Here is a 21,401-nt window from a genome sequence, read left to right as displayed (position 1 = left end):
TGGGCTGATATTATTTTTTAATTCAGCTTTCTTTTATTTTCTGTTTTGAATTCTCTCCACCTTCTCCTCCCCCACTCGTTGTGAAGGCAAGACAACCAAATCTCGGTATAAACCTGTATGGTCAGGTTAAACATTCCTACATTAGCCCCGTCGTCCTCCTTGTCTCCCCCACCCCCACCCCCCCATCAAAAATAGACTTCAGTTTGCCCTCTGAGCCCATCAGCTCTATATCTGCAGGTTGGGAGCAGATTCCACTATGAGTCCTTCGGATTTGTGCTTGGTCATTGTGTTGAGCAGAATTCCTACGTGTTTGAGTTGTTTACCTTTACAGAGTTGTTGTAGAAATTCTCTTTTCTGATTCTGTTCCCTTCATTTTGCATCTATTCACATCCTGGAGTGTTCTTCCTTCTTGCCTCTGCCTCTTACAATCTCATGGTCCCTTTAAGGCTCAGCTCAGCATCTTTCCTCCAAAATTCCTGTTTATTTGCCTCATGTGTATTTTGTCTTTACTTTTCCGTTGTAGAATGTGGGCTGCTTAAGCTGGGATGGGCCTGTCTCAATTTGCCTTAGTGACCTAGGTGCCTGACACAGTCCCTGGCTCGTGACAGGACCTTAATAAATGTTTATGGAGTGAATGGATCATTTCGATTTCATTTAATGTTTGCCTTCCAAATAACAGCTCCCTGCCATTGGGATGGCTTCCTTTCAGATTCACTCTAATCACAGACCAGTTATTCTCAGCTTACTAAAGTGCTTCCTGCTCTTAGCCACTTTGTTCTTTGAAACCTAATTGAATATAAAAAGGGAAATCTTGTATCTGAACCAGCCATAACCCAGTTACTTGGAGATTTATGGATTGCCTAGACCTCCCTGCTTTCCCTCTCTCTAGCCGCCTCATCCTCTCTTAGACAGTTAGCATGTTTTTTTTTCCTTCCCGGCATCGAAAGAACTATGGGTACATGGATAAGGTAATCTTGCCATAAGTTTTGTTGTGTCTTAATTGAATTTATTTCACTTTAGGGTGTTTTGTTTTCCATGAAATGTCTTTTTAGCAGAGACAGTGCATGCATGAGATGTTCTAAAATTCTTGTAGTAAGGGCAAATTCCTAAACTCAGTGATATTTAGGAGGATAAACAAAAGCCCAGCCGTGAGTCAAGGGTATACCTGAAGTCCAGATGGCTATAACTGTTTCTTATGGGCTTTAGTAGCTTTAAAAAAGAAACTCTATTACTCTCATAAGTGAAAGGCTAATTTCTGGCAGTGGTTTGGATCTATTTCATTTTAGTTGCATTTTCAATAAGTAAATATCTTTGATTTTGAGGGGGTTTTTTGGGCGGGGGTTGGTCAATATTTGATGCAATTCATTATATATTAAGCCTGAAAGTAGCATGTGGATATAGGCCCTTTCCTCTTTGGGGAAGTAATATGATCTTTAGGTTAAAACAATGAACCACGAGTGGTTTCTTGTGGTTCCTAATTCCTGGTTCCACTCCTGACCCTTTGGTGTCACAGCATCTCCTCACTTGACCAGTACAGCTAGAAGGGAATGGTTGACATTGGCCAATCTGCTCAGAGGTCCTAAGATCAGAGAGAGCATGTGATACCCTTTGATTTTTGCCAACACTCTTGGTAATTTCTACTTTCATCCAGCTTGTCCTTTGCAACGAAGAATAGAAAGTCAATAGTTAACTCTTGCCTCCTCCTTACACCCTGCAGAGAAAGGGCGGTGCACCCCCTCCTATGAAACTGCCACCCCCATACAGGGCCCCTGCAGAGAACAGCGACCATGATGATGAGGACGAGACTGAATTTACTGAGGGTGAGTACTTTTCTAATTCTCAGGGAGGACACTGGTATTCCTGTCAAAGCTTAAAATTAATGAAGGAACATGTAGGTTTGTGTCCACTTAATCAAAGGTAACTTTTATCGCCTAGACTCTATTTTCCTTAACATTCTTTTCTTGGGTTACAAGAAGCAAGCATCTATTCGGGAAAATTTCCCACGCTGTCTCTTACATATTCCCCCTCCCCAGATTCTTGATGTGGAATGGCGAATTCCAGAATGACAGTTTAAAACTAAAATATCTTAAAGGTGGGGCATATGTTCTAGCTGGTTCTCCATTCTTTGAATGAATGGAAAGCGTTGTTGGTTTTGATGATTCAAATGAACAGATAAGGTAGCTATGGTTTGTACTTGGCTTGGGATGCATTTTGGTAGTTTGTTTTGAGACAGCCAAAGCAGATGTAAATGACTGATCGTGTTTAATCTAGGCTAAAATAAAATTTGTTTTTATTCCAGATGACTAGATGAGGGGAAGGGAGACATACAGAGGTAGATGGTTGCATCAGCCCTAGAATATGTGCGCAGAAAATAGCCAACATTTCTATACTGCTTTAAGGTTTACAAAGATCTTTTAAAAAACTTCTGATTGGATAGCACAGCCTACCTGAGGATATCTGGAGGAAACATGCTTCCAAGGTAGCAAAGAAAAATCATGAATACTTTGATTATAGAATATAAAGTTGAAAAAAGATATTAGGATCGTCTATACTAATCCCTTCATTATACAGAGGAGGAAAATGTTGTATTGTCCTGTTTAATGATATAGGATTTAAATCTGATGTCTACGCCAGATCTTTCATTTTACAGATGGGTAAACTGAGCCTAAGTGTCAGAGTGACTTTACTAGAGTTGTACATCTGCTTGGTGATAGTGCTGAGACTGGAACCCAGACTTCCTATCTCCCAGGCCAGTGGTCTTCATCTGTGCTATATTGCTTCTGTAATACTTGGGTCTTAGAGGTTAAAGCAGCCTTGATCTCAATACCCCTGTAACCATGTGCCAACGTTTGTTTTGTTTGTTTAGAACGTGACAGTTAATATTTTAGAAGCCATGAAAGTCAATCTTCTTTCATCCTTTGACATGCTCAGATGGCTCAGGTTGAAAAATTGCAGGCTTGTTTTAGTATGATTCCTAACATCTAGGAAGTTTCAAACAAGAAAAAGAAACCCGACAATATAATACAAGAAACATTTATGAATCATCGTCTGTACGCTGACCTCTGTACTAGGCCATATTAGAAAAGACACAAGTCTTCCCCCGAGAAGCTGATAGTCCAGCTGGGGGTGAGAAACCCCCCAAAATGACAGCATCATAGGAAAAGAGGCAGAAGGCACCTTATTTCTCCCAACTCCCTCATTATTCTGATGAGATGATTGACCTCATCTTTATACCCCCAGAGCCTAGGACAGTACCTTCTGTGGTTTAATTAGTTATTTTAGTTTGGCTGGGATCCATGATATTATTAATATAGGCACCTCCACTGAGAAGAAACTCTCTACTTATGCAGGTTGGCACCTCCCCTTTAGCTGAAGGTCTTACAGAGTAACCTAGGACACTGAAAGGTAAATGACTTGCTGAGTATATGTCAGAAGAGGGACTTCTTGGCTTTTCAATCCAATCTACCCTGCCATGTGGCTTCTTAAACAGTAAATGCTCACAAATGTTTGTCAGATTTTATTGGGATTTGCAATGTAATAGAGGCATTAAGTGACAAACTTGGGATTTGAACCCACATCTCCCAACTTTAAGTACACCATTTATCCTTGGCGCAACACTACTTCAACTGAAATAGACAGTGTTCCATGATGAGCACATGAGAGAGGTTCCAACAGAGGGCTACATGATTCAGAGTGAGAACATCATACCCAACTGCAACAGTTCACATAGATTTTTCTGCACTTTTCTGTACTCATCACACACATCATTTCTTACAGTAAGTAATATTTTGTGACATTTATTGACCACATTTTCTTTAGCCATTCCCCCAATCAATGGGTGTGTAATTTGTTTCCAATTTTTAGCTATCACAAAAAATACTGTTCTGACTATTTTGGCGTATATAGGCACTTTTTTCTTATCGATAGCTTCCTTGAGGTATAAGCCCACTAATGGAGACTCTGGTTTGAAAGGTATGAACATTTTAGTCATCTTATTTGCATAATTCCAAATTGCTTTCTGAAATAGTTGTACCCTTTCATAACTTTACCAGGAATATACTAGTGCACCTGCCTTCCCACAACCACTCCAGCATTGACTTTCCATTTTTTGTCATTTTTCTGATTTTCAGCGTGTTAGGGGAAACCTCAGGGTTATTGATTTGCATGTCCCCTATTATTAGTGATTCAGAGTATTTTCATGTGGTTGTGAATAACTTACAGTTCTTCTTTTGAAAGCTGTTTATTTTTTGACCATTTATCGATTGTTGAATGTGTGTGTATATGTATGTAAATATATTTTAACTAGCTTATGTCTTGGATGCTAAACCCTCATCAGAGAAATTTGTTACGAAGATTCTCACTCAACCACTCCTTTTCTTAGGTGCATTGATTTTGTCTGGGCAGAAGCTTTCTAATTTCATGTAAACAAAGTTATTTGCAGATATTATCTTCTGTAATTGCCTTTATCTCTTCTTTGGTTAAGAATCTATCTCCTACTCATGTTCCTTAGCATTTAGCAGTAAAGCAGGGGGTAATGCATCTTCATTAGTATCATTGCCACTGATTTTCATCATGTTCTGATGTGGAGGCGTTTGGCAGTGCCCAGGATAACTTTCTTTTCTGGGTCTTCAGTGACTGAGGTTGCAGCACCTTACAGAGGCACTTACCAGGCAGCATCTTCGTGGGTGACAATGGTGCCTTTGATAGTAGCAACAGTAACTTGGGGTCGGTTTTTGGGGGAAATGTTGCAAATTTTGTTTGAACATGTTGAGTTTGAGCTGTCAATGGGACTTCCAATTTGAGATGGGAAATATGCAGTTGTTGTGCATAAATGGAGTCCAGGGTGGCACTGTCAGGCTGGAGTCAGGAAGACCCAAGTTCAAATCCTTCCTCAGACACTTATTAGGTGAGTGGCCCTGGGCAAGTCATTTAAATCTCTTGGCCTCAGTTTCTTAATCTGTAAAATGGACATAACCCCCAGGATTGTTGTGAGATTATATTTGTAAAGTACTTTTTAAAGTTTAACAAACTTTTTTTTGGTTCTGCTGGTATTCATGTGACAATCATGTACTGAGAGGTAACAATTTAATCCATATGAGCTGATGAGATCACCGAGAAACTATCCAGGGAGAAGTGTGGAGGGTCTTAGAGTGTGGGCTCCCACAGTTAGGGTATTAGGTGGCACAGTGCTTAGAGCTCTGGCCCTAGAGTCAGGAAAACTCATCTTCCTGAGTTCAAATCTGGATTTACTAGCTGTGTGACCCTAGGCAAGTCACTTCACCCTGTTTGCCTCAGTTTCCACATCTGAAAAAATGAGCTCTACTGGAGCAAACCACTCCAGTATCTTTGCCAGGAAATCCCCAAATGGGGTCCTGAAGAGTCAGACATGACTGAAATGACTCAACCACAACATCATGAATGATAGCCCAATGTAAGCGAATACTCAGAGATGGGAATTGTCATTGGTTTGTAAAAGGAAATGGGAAGAGATGTGCCTTATTAAGGTAAGGGTGTTTTGGGGTGAGTAATGAGAGCAGATCTTATAATCAGGATGGAGAGGAGGGAGAACCTGGATAAAGACCGGGGCCCTTTGGTCACTGAGTACGACATTACTTCATTTCTGATCTTTCTTTCACACCCACCCAAGATCACCAAGAATCTCAGAGACAGAAATGATCTCAGAGGTCAGCTTTGCATCTAATCCTCAATAGATATCCTCCCACCCACATGCCTGATAAGTTATCTGTCCTTTGGAGGAAGTCTTCCCAGGATGGGAAGCTCACTGCCTCCCACAGCAACTCATTGCTCTTTTTAGACAACTCCAGTTGTTAGGAACATTTTCCTTCCATTTAGCAGAAAGTTCCCTCCCTGCAAATTCCAGTCTTTGATCCTTCTCCCCTTGGGGACAAGCAGAACAAGTCAAATGCATTTCATTTCTAAGCCTAAGATGGCTCTTTGGTGCTCATCATGGCCCAGTCGAAGGATTTGGGGAGAAATCTCTCCTCTGATGTTTGGAACTGCGTAATCTTGGTCATAACTTCCACCCTCATATTCCTCATCACCAAAAGGAGAGGTGGCCTGTGGCTCTAGTGCTAGGAATCTGTGGTCCCCGAAATGTAATGGCAGGGGGGAGCACAACCAAGGAAAACGAGAAGGAATCTGTGTTGGTTCTTCCCAGGGGAGATTTTCAGATCTTCCATCATCACCTGACCCTTGGTTGTGTTCACATTGGCTTTGTGACCCAAGAACACCCTTGTTAAAGTCTACTGATTTTTAAATCATTAAAAAATTTTTTTTTAAGTAAGACTTCCTGAAAACCCAGTAGTAGCCTTATGGTAATAACTAATCTAGTAGACATACATAAAAATGTAAGATCGTGGAGAGGAAACAAACAGCGCCTATTTATATCCTGACCTGCACGCAGAAGCCTGTCACTTGAGCAAAGCTTGTCAGGAAACTTCCTTACTCACAGTATTATTATTAGTTCAATTCAATTAAACAAACATTTATGGAGCACTTTCTTAATAAATAGGCACTGGGAATTTTTTCCTTTGTGGAACAGGAGTCCAGACTTGTGATTTCTTCCATTTCAGAAAGTCTTCATGTGGAAACTCTCTGCACTGATGTGAGAGAAATCTTAAAAAGCTTCCTGGTGCACTGGGAAGTTTCCTGGCTGGCTTTGATCACAAAGCTCCCTCTTTGAAAGGCAGGGCTTGACCCAAGGTCTTCTTGAGCTGGAGGTCAGCTTTCCCCTGTGCCTCACTGGGCTACAAAGGAACTGGGAATACAAAGAAGCAACATTGTCCTGGAGTAGCTTACCTTCCACTGGAGTGTAACTTGTGAACATTGAAAGGAAAATTTCAAGAGGGAGAAAGGAATAACAAGATTCCTTAATTTGGAAAAGGTTTCTAATAAGAATCAAGTCTCAAAGGACCCTAGTGTTCTATGAGGTGGAGCATTCTCAGCATGAGAGACAGCCTGTAAAAAGGCAGGGAGGTGGGAGATTGAATTATCTGTCTACAAGAGCAGGAAGTCATCCCATTTGGCTGGAACATAGAATGAGGGAAAGAGTAATTTACAACAATTCTGAAACTGTGAGCTCGAGCCTGATTGGGGAGGGTGTTAAACATATGGGTTTTATGTTAAAGGAAAAGGGGAGCCCCTGAAGTTTCCAGAGGGAGGAGTGGGTGACATGATCAGATCTGTGATTTAGGCAGATGAATTAGGCAGTTAGATTGAGGATGAGTTGAGGGGAGAGACTGACAGCCAAGCTAACAATCTGAAGGCTAATGCACAGTCCAAATTAGCCCCAGTGAGGGCTTGACCAAGGAGGAACTCTAGAGATTCAGTCCAAACTTCTGTTGTTCATTTAAAATCATTTTGAAAACCTTGGGATATGGTGGAAAGCAGAAGAGCAAAATGTGTTTCCAGTGCTTTGCCCAGTGGGCATTTATTCCAAGAACCAGGAGATTTCAAGTCTCTGACAGTTTGCCATTCTATTCTGTGCTGTGGAAAAAGCCCTGGGCCTTTGATGACCTCGGTCCTTGTCCTGGTTCTTCTTCCTTGTGACTCGGTCATTTTAGTCAATCAATGACCAAGCCTTTTCCTTACAAGTGGGCCCCCTGCTAAGCACGAAACATTTGGCAAAAGGCAAAGAGAGTTCCTGTCGTCGTGGAGCTTCCATTTTACCTAAGGAGGCAGCATGTAGATAAATACGTACGTAAAAGATCCATAATGAGCAGATGGGAGGTAGCCTTAGATGGGAAGTCACCAGCAGCTGGAGCAGGAAACCAGTGGTGGCCACTTAATGAAGGATTTCAGCCATAAGTTGGAAACCAGAGAAGCTAGCAGCTAGGAAAGGTAAGGAGAGAGAGCATTCTAGGTATGACCAACAGCCATAGACTAATAAGGCACAGAATAAGGAGAGTATGTGGCATTTTCAAGAAACTCCTAGTAGAGGGGCAGCCAGGTGCACATTGGATAGAGCACTGGCCCTGGAGTCAGGAGCACCTGAGTTCAAGTCCAGCATCATACACTTACTAACTGTGTGACCCTGGGCAAGTCACTTTACCTCAGTTGCCCCACCTCCAAAAAGAAAAGAAACTGTAGATCAGCCAGAATAGCTGCATTGGAGAGGAAGGGAATGGAGGGGAGTAAAGTGTCAGAAAACTGAAGAAGTACTTTGGAAGGCCTTTGAATGCCAACCAGAGGGTCTTCAATTTGGCCTCAGTTAATCCTGAGTTGCTTTATTCAGCTCTATCTTCATGACTGCAGTGCTGGAATGGAACTCAGGGGTCATCTAGTTGGATCCCCTCCTTCTATATATGAAGAAGCGGAGTCCCCAGATTCCTGCCCAGCTTCCCAGAGTTCACCAGTTTGAAGGCCATGCTTTTATGCCATGGTGCATTCTCCTGTGCTTTCCCCACTCTGCTCCTCCAATTATGTTTCATGTCAATACTAGAAACTCTTGCTAATTTTTTTCACCAAAGACAGAAAAAGAAAATAATAACTTAGCAGCGTTTCCAATACTTTTCTGTCACATTTTACATGTAAAAATATTCACGTCGGAAGAGAACTCCAGTCCTACTCTCTACCATCAAATAGACGTCTGTCTTTGGAGCTTATGGAATCAGACTCTTAACTTATTGCTAATTGAAAGAGAAATTCCCTATTTACACAGAAATGTCAAAGCCATTGCATTGCCCAGTGGACCTGTAGGTGCTGGAGCCTGCTGAGAAGGCCTTTCAGGGTCTTCTCCAAGCCCCTTGGTTTAGAGGCTAGGTGGATGAGTCCCAGAGAGCGTTTTGAGTTTGTCAGCTGTGAGAGGGCCGCCTTCTTTGCTCCTTCACTACCATCTGGTAATTGGGGTTCTCCAGCCTCTACCATTCCTCTTTTCTGTGGCGTCTTGTATGAGAGGCAGTTTGATACAGTGGACTATGAACCAGAAAGTCTTGGGTTCAAATCCAGCTCCTGACCCATCAGTCGAATATTCAGGTCTTGTAATCCATTTTGTGCTTACTGGGGTATATGGGGCGAGCCCTCATTTCTGACAATCTGCTTTCTGGTTTTCCCAGGATTTCTTTCTTTTTTTTTTTTTTTCTGACTTCACTGACATTTATTGGAGGCACTACACAACACAACCATGTGGAAGGTGTGGCATGAATTGGGACCCAACCCCATAACCCTGGGCAGGGATGAGAGTCCAGGAAGAAGCTAGAGAATCACAGCTGTAGCAGGTAGGGGGATATCACACAAAGACAGTGTTGGGGGAGTGGGAACCCAGATATCCTGCTTGGATCTAGCAGCTCCTCACCCAGATCCTCCTGTCTGACCCCCAGGGGCTCTCCATCTCCTCCCTCCCCAAGGTAGAACAATCCAGGGGAGCGATGCTGGGGTACTTGAGCAGAGGGTGGAAAGGATGTTATTCTCTCGTCTCTGCATAGCTGCTTGGCTCATGGCAGTGGCTACAGGTAAACCTTACTATGGGTGGCATGGGCTGGGGATAGGCGTGACCAGGGTTCACAGCCTCAGTAGGCATGATTAGCAATGTAGAGAGATTGCCCAGCTGCCCCTGAATCTTCTCCACCTCCTTCATACTTGCCCTGGGCAGCAAGACCATTCACCTCTGCCTGTTTGATGAACTCCTCAGTGGCAGCGCTCTCATTGTCCCTCTGCCCATGCCAGGCGCTGAGAGCAGAGGCTTGCAGGGCAGGCCCGTAGGAGAAGGTCAATGCCCAAGGCCGGGGAGAGGACAGCGGTTTATGGCATTGAGGTTGATCGAAGCCTCCTCCTCACTTTGACCTCCAGACAGGATTTCCCAGGATTTCTTATTATATAGGGAAAATAATGGGCGTGTTTTTGATGTATGTTAAGCATACACACGTAGGCGGCCCGAGGGGAAGCTAGGTGGCGCCATAGTACACAGAGGCTTAAGCTTGGAGTCAGACTCCTCTCCCTGAGTTCAAATCTGGGCTCGGACACTTAGTAGCTGTGTGACCCTCGGCAAGTCAGTTAACCCTGTTTGCCTCAGGTTCCTCATGTGTAAGATGAGCTGGTGAAGGAAGTGTAGAATCCAGTATCTTTACCATGAAAACCCCAAATTGGGTCACAGAGTCAGGCACAACTGAAAAACAACTATACAACAATATATATTTATATTATTGCCTTATTTTTACAGGCTCGGAAACTGAGTCTTGGAGACATAAAGTGGCTTATCTGATTTGTGATTGACCGATCTGGTCTAGGGTCACACAGCCAGTCAGTGTTGGAGAGGCCTGCTGTCATCCCTTTTTAGGTAGCCACCACGAATGGGATGTGAACATTTGTTCTCATATGATTTAGAGCTGGGAGGTTCCCCGCTCCTTCCCCCCCAGGATATCTAGCCCACCCCTCCTTTTACAGATGAGAAAACTGAGGTTTAGAGAGATTAAGTGACTTGCCCTTATTCACACAGTAGTGAGTGTTGGAGGCAAGATCTGAAGTGAGATCTCCCAGACCCCCAAAGCCCCAGGTGAAGCCTGACCCCAGATGTTGTGGCTTCATCCTGGCCTCCTTTGAGGTGGGGAGTTCATCCTTTCTGTGCCAATAGATGGCACTGCAATCAACAACAATTATCATGATCTAGGCTTCTACAGCTTGAAAAGGATGCCCACCCCACAGCAGGGATTTGTGATAAAATGAAGTGAGACCAAAGAAAATAATGATCCCAGGAAACAGTGGACCAAGTGTCCATATATGTGTACGTGTGTGCACACACACACATGCACGCACGCATACACAGGTACACACACACGTATACACGTGCATACACAGAGGTACATACATGCATACAGAGGTACGCACATGCATACACAGGTACACACATGTATACACGTGCATACACAGAGGTATGTACATGCATACAGAGGTACACACACGTACACACATGCATACGCAGAGGTACGCACATGCATACACAGGTACACGCATACGGGCACACAGGTGCACACATGCATACACAGGTATGCACGCAGAGGTGCATGCACACACAGGTACACACATGCATACACAGGTGCACACAGGTACACACATGCATACACAGGTACACGCATACGGGCACACATGCATACACAGGTACACACACAGGTACACACATGCATACACAGGTACACACACAGGTGCATGCACACACAGGTACACACATGCATACATAGGTGCACACAGGTGCACACATGCATACACAGGTATGCACACAGAGGTGCATGCACACACAGGTACACACATGCATACATAGGTACACACATGCATACATAGGTACACACATGCATACACAGGTACATGCATATGGGCACACAGGTGCACACATGCATGCACAGGTATGCACACAGAGGTGCATGCACACACAGGTACGCACATGCATACACAGGTACACACACACAGGTGCACACATATACCACAGACATTTTTTTTTCCTGAGTGGGTGATGAAGATTTAGGCATTATTCCACATTTTATGCACTTCTTCCTTGTTCGTCCTTCCCTGTCCTGTTCAGTGGTTTTTAATGGGCTATTTAATCTGGAGAATTCTTAATTCATGTCTGTCAAACAGGCACAACCTCCTAAGGAGATATGCTTTTCCATAGTTGCCCTAGAATCCTGGGTATAAGTTGAAGTCCCAAGTTGGTTATTGTGTGAAAAGTATGAATGCTTATATCATCTTAAAGAGTTGTTTGGGAAATTGTAATTGTGATCAGGTGTTTCTGATTTTTGCTATATGGCTCAATGCAAACAATCAGCTGAACAGATGGCTCTGTGTGTGTGTGTGTGTGTGAGTGTGTGTGACACTTTGCTAAGAAAGGTTGGCAAATATTACGCTCCTTGATTGAATGCTAATTCTAGAATAATCGTGGTTAGTTGTATGATTACAGACTGCTCAAATAATGAAACACATGTGTCAGGCACCATTTGAAATGAAGACATAAGAAACTCTAACTCATCTTTGATGATGTCTCTGAAGTCTCAACATTTTCTTAATTGATTTTAAGCGTCATTTGTAGGCTTGAAGGCTGCATGGGACCATGGCTAGGGGCTGGTAGTGTCACTGTTCCGAATGAGTCTAGGGGCTAGTGCATGCTCAATGGAGCCAAGCTGCCTCTTTGTTATAAAAAAATTATTCAGGAGCATCTCTGAGCATTAAAGAAACAGTAAGTTGCTGATTGTTTCAGGCACTCGGGACACAATGCACCATCGACTTGGCTGCTGCTTTTTAATTTGCTCAGGCAAAGATGCAATTAACATGATTAACTCTTTCTCCCCAAGAAAAGGGGGGTCATTAAAATGATATTAATCGATGCTCAGCCCAAGCTGGATGAATGGCTGTTTACGTGGGTCCAGGCTCTGAAGCATTCTCAGGCTTGCAGGGTAAACGAGAGCCTCAGACAGCAGCGGTCGGAGCATCAGTGGGTCAGATGTGGGAAGCCAGAGATTTGCTTTGCTCTGCGTACTCTTTGAGGCAAGCTTTCGTCTGCCGACAGATGTGACTGGTCGCTTGGAGGGACTGAGGGGAGCTCAAAATCAGTGTAATTGATTGCATCTCATAACAGAGAGAGACGGACAGTTTGCCCCTAAGGAGAATTTAAAAAAAAAAAAAAACTGGGGAAAATAGGCCCAAGGTCGTCAGAAGAGAACCGAGCACAGGAGCTGTAGGGAGAATCTCAAGCTGCTCCCAGCACTGAATGTTTGTGAGGAATGCAGAGTCCCTGAAGTGCACCCTCAAGCTACAGCGATGGTACAAGGGGGTTTCCCAGGTAAGCTTTCCCTGTAGGTCTGAGTGCATATGTGTGTGTGTGTGTGTGTGTGTGTGTGTGTGTGTGTTTCATGAGGTTTTTTCTTGATATAATCTGATGGCGTTTCAGGAGGATTGGGGGCACTCAGTGCCCAGGTTTGAATCAGAGTCAGCCAAGCCATTTCTTTCAGGGTAGCAAGGCTGGGTGCACATGCGTTGATAGGAAGCGTTTGCATTCAGGCACGGACCTTTGAGATCTCTTGTGGACATTGTCACTGAGATCAGTGTTGTAATGGGCAGGAATGCCAGCAGCAGATCCTATCTGCCTGCTACTCTGCTGTCAGAATCCCGAATGTTTGCTTCTTGGGGCATCTCATCTTTGTGGAATTGCAACTGAGAAGTCGACCCACTTAGTGTCTATTACTGTTATTCCAATTGCTGTCTGTGGCTCTTAGGTTTTCTCATCCGCATCAGAATTTTCTAATTGACTTAGCAAAAATTGACCATTCAGCATTTCCTTCTCCCTGAGAACAGTGTGATTAAGAAACCCCTTTTGACGTCTCCAATTTCTCTTTCAATCATCAGATGAACTACCAGGTATTTTTCCAGTGTTATTGAACCTGTGGTCACCCTCTTTTTGATTTTTAAAGCCCCCTCCCATGTCCAAGCTGATGACTTCCTCAAGACTTCCTCAGCGAAAGCTACTTTGGATTCCCCGGTAGTCTAGAACTGTAATTCACGGCACTCGTCTCCTGGTCTTTAAAAGATACTCATGCTTAACTTCCTGTAAGGATTTCAGGGTTGTTTCCTAAGAGTATGGAGCCATCGGCATTGGATTGCTTCACAGATCCAAGACCTGAGCGCTCTCCTTCACAGGGGCTTGCTTTGTTCACAGTGTGGTGCTTCATAATTAAAAAGATGGCTGGAGGGACATGGGTAAAAGCATCTTGATGAGTTGCTTGGGTTATTGCCCCAGGGAGTCAATGGTCATGTCCCAGATTCTAGGCAGTAATCAGCTGGTGGGCCCTCTTTAGTTCCGATAGGAGGCAAAGCAGATGAGTCAACATTGGACCAGCAGTAAAATACACGCATTCTTGAGACGAACTGGAGAGCTGGACTCTGAGGCCAGATGCCAAAGGCTACTCTCTACACTTACAGGAAAAGCTGTTAATGTGGCTAGGTAGTTTCCTCCTCCTCCTCTTCCAGGAATTCCCTGTACTAATTAAACCCTAAGTTGTCCTATGACTATGTCTGTTTTAGAGTTGGACAGGTCCTCAAAGGTCCAGTGAGTCCAACACCCTCCTTTAAGAACCAGGATTTGAACACATATCCTCTGACTGCAAACCCAGTACTCAGTTGTTTTCTACCACAGCACCCTGCATCTGGCACAGGTTTTTCCATCCTGATAGCTGGTGAGCCTGGACCTCTCATGCTTGTGTGTTTTGGGGCACGTGTGGATTCTTCTAAGGCATGACTTGGTCTTCTCTCTGTTGACAAGAAATCTTCAGAAATGACAACATTTTGGGAGCCCAGCCCATTTTCCTTCCTGTTTTCTTTCTGCCCCCTCTCTAGACCAGAAAGCCCATTGGGTTCCCTTCTCATTCTAGTACCTTGGTTTTTTATCCCCATTGATCATGCAGCCTGCAGATGCTTCTCCTCATGTGATTCCAACCAGGCCATGCCCTAGTTCTCTATTGTCCTGCCTTTCCCAGTCATTGAGGCTGCATTTTCTTGGCCCCTATAAACCACCCTCTTGTGGGTCCTTTAGACACCGCACCACCCGACTAAAAGTGGTGGAATAAGTATTTCCTCTGGACACATCAAGTGTAATGGGAGGTATATTATTTCGAAAAATGTAATTAGTCCTAGAGAGGTGCTCTTTAAAAAAAGGTTTAAAAGTAGAAACATGGCAAGGGACTCCAGACAGTGTGTATGCCTAATCATAGATTGATTTTTGGCCCAGACATGAAGGGTCATCTTTAGATGACTTTCCCAGAAACAGGAGATTAATTGGCTCTTGTCTTCCTCCCTGTGGTGAAATATCTAATACTGTCAGCATTCATATGGGAGTTTCCTGTTTAGCCTGGGATTTGCTTCCCTGATTTATTGTTTTTCAAACCCTTTGTCAAAATGCCCTTCCAACGATGCTTGGGGCTTCATTCTTCAGTTTATAATTTTATGACCCAACCTGAGGATTTTTCCATCTCCTCAGTATGTATATTGGGCCAGAGATGGCCTGAAAGAGTATCCATGTGTGTCTGTTTCTGGATGCAGAGCAAAGTTTGTGGAGGCTCAGGGCTGTAGTATAATGTAATGTAAGGCCATTGCTATAATTGATTTTGTGGTTGGGTGCCAGTATGCAATTTAAAATGTTTCCTTTCCACCCTGTGTTTCCTTAATTGTCTTCCTCTGCCTGAAGAAATCTCTCATTTGTGTAGGGCGATGGGCTTCCTAGCCATCACTGCAGCTGACCACACATGGTGGGTAGATTGGGGTGGTGTGGACCTGGGATCAAATGAGTGACGGACCAGAAACCAGGTGGCTCTGACTGGAACAGGATGGTTTTTCCGATTCAAAGATAATAATTTGGATTTAGTTTTCAGATCCCCAGACTTGCATAGCGAGCTCATGCTTTATCTGACCCCTCGTCGTTTCTTCAGGAACCTCCCTCCTCCCCTCTTCTAGTTCCCCTTTATGTATTGTCTTCCCCATTGGAATGTAAGGTCTTTGAGGGCAGGCACTTTTGTCTCTTTCAATATTTGTGTCTGTAGCCCTTAGCCTTATGACTGGCACAAGCTTTCCATTCATTCCTTCTTCTTCAATGTGGATTTCAAAGCCTTGTTGTCAAGCCATCCTGAGATACATAGATGTGTGCGTTGCTATAACTGCATATTGTCGTACGCTTTTAAAGAAAGAATATTTCTACGGTTAACTGCTTTTTACTGAGAGGAGATTCATTTTCGAGTTTGATATTTTCACAAAATACAGAAGACACATGTATTCTAAATAATTTTTGAGTGGCTATCTGGTGGGTAGGTATTTCTCAAAATGAAGTTGGAGAAGGAGGGAGGCCCTGAGAGTCTGTTAGAATTTAGGAAAGCCTAGCAGATGTCACAGCATTTCTAGAGTGGGTGAAATTAAAGAAATGAGTCAGAGATTGGTGCTAGCCCTTAAACAGAAAGTAGCACACACCAGCCATATTAATGTATGGTAGTAAAAGACGCAAAGGTAATGTTACTATGCCAATCTCTTTTTAAAATCCTCCATTTATTACCCCCACGGGATACATCCTGGTCGCTTAAAGTAAATAAGTAATTGAACTGTATCTTTTCAAGCTATACACCTAAGTAAGGTAGGCTCACTTCCATTTGTAAATGTGAAACTAGTGTTCAGGAGGTGACAAGACTTGCCCATTCAGTTTGGGTCAGCCAGCATTTGTCTAAACACTGTGCTGGGTGCCACGCAAGAGTCTAAGGCGTAACTAAACACTCTTCTTGCGCTCATGGAACCTAAGCTGTAGTAGGTCACATAATTACAATATAATGTCAATTCATCCGTGAGCAGTTTCCGATTTTTTAAGGATGTTTTATGAATAAGGAAGCCATTTGGTCTCCATTAATAGAGATCACGTTCTTAAGTTTGGAGGGCTGTTGGACTTTGAGAAGGAATACCCAGGTTCAAATCCTTCCTCAGATACATAGCAGCTGTGGAGAGGTTCTTTCTTTTCTTTCCTTGTATCCGTAACGTTGTATATGGGGTGAGAGACTTAACTGGTGCTTGCTTATTTACTTTCTCGATAGATTCTATGATCCTGGAAGCATTCACAACCTCTGTCTGCTTCATTTTCTTCATCTCTGTAATGGGGATTATAATAGCTCCTACCTCTCGGGACTTTTATGAGGATTTTGAGGCATATAAAAACCTTTGCTAACTTTAAAATGCTCTGTAAAAAGATATTATTACCTTCTATTACTATCCTAATTATCTTCCAGTTAAAATTTGCAAAAAGGAATCCAGATCCCCATTAAAAATAGCCTCCTATGATACAGCGATAATGTGACCATCCCAGACGGGAGAAGAAAGTTCAAATGGCCCTTGAGGAAGCGGGTTGTACAGGAAACATAGGAGGATTTAGAGGCTTAAAACTTGGATCTGATGCCTAGATTTCCCCTTTCATGCCTGCATGAACTTAGGCAAGTCATTTGACCTTTATAGGCTTTGGTTTCCCTATGGTGTATCCTCTAGAGCTCTGGAATTGGTGACAAGCCCTGGGTTCAAATCCTTCCTCGGACACTAGACATGTGACTCTGAGGATCAAATGAGGTAACCTGCTTAAGGTGCTTTGCAAAATCTATTACCCTGTGATCCTCTCTTCAAGGATTTTAAAGGTTAAAGTTTTACTGAGGTCATATGATTATAGTGGGAAGTGGTTAAATGTGATGATAGCTAGCATTTGTAGGGTATATTAAACTTTGCAAAGGGCTTTACCAATATTATTTCATTCCTGGGCAGTAGATGGTGTTATTAGCCTCATTTTACGGGTTAAGAAACAGAAGATAATTGACTTGTTTGGGGTCATTCTTCTAGTAACCGTCTGAGGTAAGATTTGAGCTTCGATTTTCCTGACCCCAGGCTTAGAGCTCTTTCCAGTGGGTCAGATGCCTGGAAAGGCCTCCAGTCTGAAGATGGGGGTTCACATCTTCCCTCTGCATTCTTGCAAATTACTTCCCCTCTCTTGACCTCAGAATCTTCACTCTCAAATGAGAAGGCTGGATAACATTGTCTTTCATTCCCTCTCTCACTCTGACATCCGCCATCATCGATTTGCCTTTGCCCTGGGCATTGTCTGGGCCTGACGTGCTCTCTGACTAGCTCACTTCTCAGGTGCTGGCCAGCTCCAAGTCCCTGGTCCTTGGACTTCTGCTTCTTAGAATCACTTCTTTTCTTCAATATTTAGCTCTAGCACCTTCTTCTGCATTGAGCCTTTTCCTGACCCGCCCCAGCCGCTAGTCTTCTCCCCTCCATATTTGGGTTTTTTTTTGTATATATTTTGCATATTCTTCACCATAACAATGTCCGCTCTCAGACATTGGTATCCACAAAACCTCCCATGCTTGATAAATTCTTTATCAATTCTTGGTTCCTGATGGATTTGACAGATGAAGAAACTAAGGTTCACTGAAGTCAAAGAAATCATCTGGTGTTTCTGGGTGTCATATGCGTCATAGCAATGGGACTTGGGTGCCTGTGTCAGATTCCAAATCCAGGCTTTTTCCCCTAAACGTAGCTGCCTCCTCTGTGGCAGACAAGTTCCAGTGAGGGAGGTGAGAGCTGGTTAGACATTTGTGCTCTAAACGTGAGGATGGAAAGTAGAGATTTGATCTTCCAGACAGTAAGGACCCAGGAAAATGACTTGATGAATGGATGCAGCTCCCGAATTTGCCTTCTTTCCTGAACTCATTGAGGCCCTCAGCTGTGAGCTCCCTAGGACCTGGTGGTTTCTAAAATCCTTGAGGCTCTGACTCCTCAGGCTCTAGAAAACCCCCACTCTCCTGTTTCTCACAAATCTTTTGGGGTCTGCTTCTTCCCTCAAGTTTCCCAGGATGTTGTGACCCTTCTTCCTTGACATGGATGCTCACCCTTGTGTGCAGGACCAAATAGCCTCTGGGGTCCTTGCCAAGTCTTAAATTTTGCTTCCCTCTAGTATTTTGTAAATTAGGATTTTTTTTCTTCTCAAACTTGTTTTTTGTAGCTCCTTTTGGGAAGGGATTTCCTTTAAAAGAAAAAAAAAATTCCAGAGGCAAGATTTTTATGTAGGTCAGGTGGGATTCAAACCCGGGTCTGAGCACACTCTCTCTAGTCGGTCAAGTCCCCAGACTTGCCCACCTCCAAGATCTTCATCCATGAATCTCTGGGTATCAGTCGTTCTTCTTCTCCCAGGTCCTTCCCCTCTCTGTACAGCCCTACTCAGGTTGTATTTGCCATAAAACAAAAAACCTTCTCTAGGCCTGTTTGCCACTCACCCCTCTGAGCTTCCTCTGCCAACTCTTCTGTACTTCACCAGGCAGTTCCAAGTGATCATAGGCAGCCCTCTCTGTCTTCCTTTCCTTGGCACCTAACCCCCAATCTTCTCTTGTCTGGTGTCTTATACTATCATTCCACTGAAACTGCTCTTTCTGAGTTTCTCATGGCCTCAAGAATGACTGTGGCCCTGACCTTCCTGAAACACTTGTCCCCTTGATGATCCCACCTTCTGACCACTGCCTCCCCCCTCACCGCCAGCCCTTACTCTGGCCCTTCTCCCTCCCATCTCACGGGTAATCATAGAGGCACAGTTAGAAAGGGCTGTCATGTTTGCTAATTTCTGGTTTGCAAAGTGTCCCCTGGGGCCGTGACCTCCGTTTTCTCTCTCTCATATAGCCAGGGTCTAGTGTAATCTCTCTTGGCCCTAGATAGATCCCCTTCTCCTGCCTGGGACTCCATCAGCTGCCTGGTCCTTGAACTTCTATCTTGCATACAGCCTTGTTCCTCAGCTGTTATGGTCCTCAAGCCGTGGCAGCTGCAAGTCCACAGTGGTCTGTGAGGAGCTGCTTCAAGGATGCCAACTTCATGCCAATTAAACGGTAGCTCAGCATCTGGTAGCTTCCTTTTGGAATTAATTATTCTTGCTAAGTAGGTACAAATCCTAGTCATATTTTGACTACTCCAGGAGTGTTGTCCTCCTCAATTTCTCTGCCCCTGTCAACGCCTTGGTCTTCCCTCTTTAATTCCATCTCTCCTCATGGGTGCCTTCTACCTCTATTTTGTCTCCTACGTATCATAAGCCCTGAGGGTGAATACAATGGTTTCTTCCATTCCACCCTTCACCCCCTACCTCATCCTTTTTTCCTTAGGGCATATGATCATAGTGCACTGGCAGTTTGTATGCTTGACAGATGCTCATTGAATGGAAATGAATTAAACCAAGAGGTTACTGTTCTTTCAGTAAGAAAGGCAGGAAGCAAGGAGTGAACCTCAGGAATCCTTGTTTCATTGGCATCAGCTGGGTTGTTTCAGGGCATCACCTGGGTTGTTTCAGTGCTGTTACCTGGGTTGTTTCAGTGGCATCACCTGGGTTGTTTCAGGGCATCACCTGGGTTGTTTCAGGGCATCACCTGGGTTGTTTCAGTGCTATTACCTGGGTTGTTTCAGGGCATCACCTGGGTTGTTTCAGGGCATCACCTGGGTTGTTTCAGGGCATCACCTGGGTTGTTTCAGTGCTGTTACCTGGGTTGTTTCAGTGGCATCACCTGGGTTGTTTCAGGGCATCACCTGGGTTGTTTCAGGGCATCACCTGGGTTGTTTCAGTGCTGTTACCTGGGTTGTTTCAGTGGCATCACCTGGGTTGTTTCAGGGCATCACCTGGGTTGTTTCAGGGCATCACCTGGGTTGTTTCAGTGCTATTACCTGGGTTGTTTCAGGGCATCACCTGGGTTGTTTCAGGGCATCACCTGGGTTGTTTCAGGGCATCACCTGGGTTGTTTCAGTGGCATCACCTGGGTTGTTTCAGTGCTATTACCTGGGTTGTTTCAGGGCATCACCTGGGTTGTTTCAGTGCTATTACCTGGGTTGTTTCATTGGCATCACCTGGGTTGTTTCAGTGGCATCACCTGGGTTGTTTCAGGGCATCACCTGGGTTGTTTCAGGGCATCACCTGGGTTGTTTCAGGGCATCACCTGGGTTGTTTCAGGGCATCACCTGGGTTGTTTCAGTGCTATTACCTGGGTTGTTTCATTGGCATCACCTGGGTTGTTTCATTGGCATCACCTGGGTTGTTTCAGGGCATCACCTGGGTTGTTTCAGTGCTATTACCTGGGTTGTTTCATTGGCATCACCTGGGTTGTTTCAGTGGCATCACCTGGGTTGTTTCAGTGCTATTACCTGGGTTGTTTCAGGGCATCACCTGGGTTGTTTCAGGGCATCACCTGGGTTGTTTCAGTGCTATTACCTGGGTTGTTTCATTGGCATCACCTGGGTTGTTTCATTGGCATCACCTGGGTTGTTTCAGGGCATCACCTGGGTTGTTTCAGGGCATCACCTGGGTTGTTTCAGGGCATCACCTGGGTTGTTTCATTGGCATCACCTGGGTTGTTTCATTGGCATCACCTGGGTTGTTTCAGGGCATTACCTGGGTTGTTTCAGTGGCATCACCTGGGTTGTTTCATTGGCATCACCTGGGTTGTTTCTGTGGCATCACCTGGGTTGTTTCAGGGCATCACCTGGGTTGTTTCAGTGCTATTACCTGGGTTGTTTCATTGGCATCACCTGGGTTGTTTCAGTGCTATTACCTGGGTTGTTTCATTGGCATCACCTGGGTTGTTTCAGTGGCATCACCTGGGTTGTTTCATTGGCATCACCTGGGTTGTTTCAGTGCTATTACCTGGGTTGTTTCATTGGCATCACCTGGGTTGTTTCAGGGCATCACCTGGGTTGTTTCATTGGCACCACCTGGGTTGTTTCAGTGGCATCACCTGGGTTGTTTCAGGGCATCACCTGGGTTGTTTCAGTGGCATCACCTGGGTTGTTTCAGGGCATCACCTGGGTTGTTTCAGGGCATCACCTGGGTTGTTTCAGGGCATCACCTGGGTTGTTTCAGGGCA

The 21,401-nt window shown here is 44.2% G+C and overlaps 1 protein-coding gene across 1 annotated transcript in view; it reads left to right on the top strand.

Annotated features, from left to right (window-relative positions):
• PATJ (PATJ crumbs cell polarity complex component) overlaps positions 1-21,401 on the top strand; it is a 331,975-nt gene that overhangs the window by 148,443 nt on the left and 162,131 nt on the right. The window contains exon 27 of the mRNA XM_036754106.1: positions 1,718-1,820. Coding sequence (XP_036610001.1) covers positions 1,718-1,820 — 103 coding nt within the window. The remainder of the gene's footprint in view (positions 1-1,717; positions 1,821-21,401) is intronic.

This window comes from Trichosurus vulpecula, chromosome 4 (genome assembly GCF_011100635.1).
Source record: "Trichosurus vulpecula isolate mTriVul1 chromosome 4, mTriVul1.pri, whole genome shotgun sequence".
Classification (NCBI taxonomy): Eukaryota; Metazoa; Chordata; class Mammalia; order Diprotodontia; family Phalangeridae; genus Trichosurus; species Trichosurus vulpecula.
The sequence above is the reverse complement of the archived record's forward strand: the minus strand, read 5'-3'. Positions and strand labels throughout refer to the sequence as shown.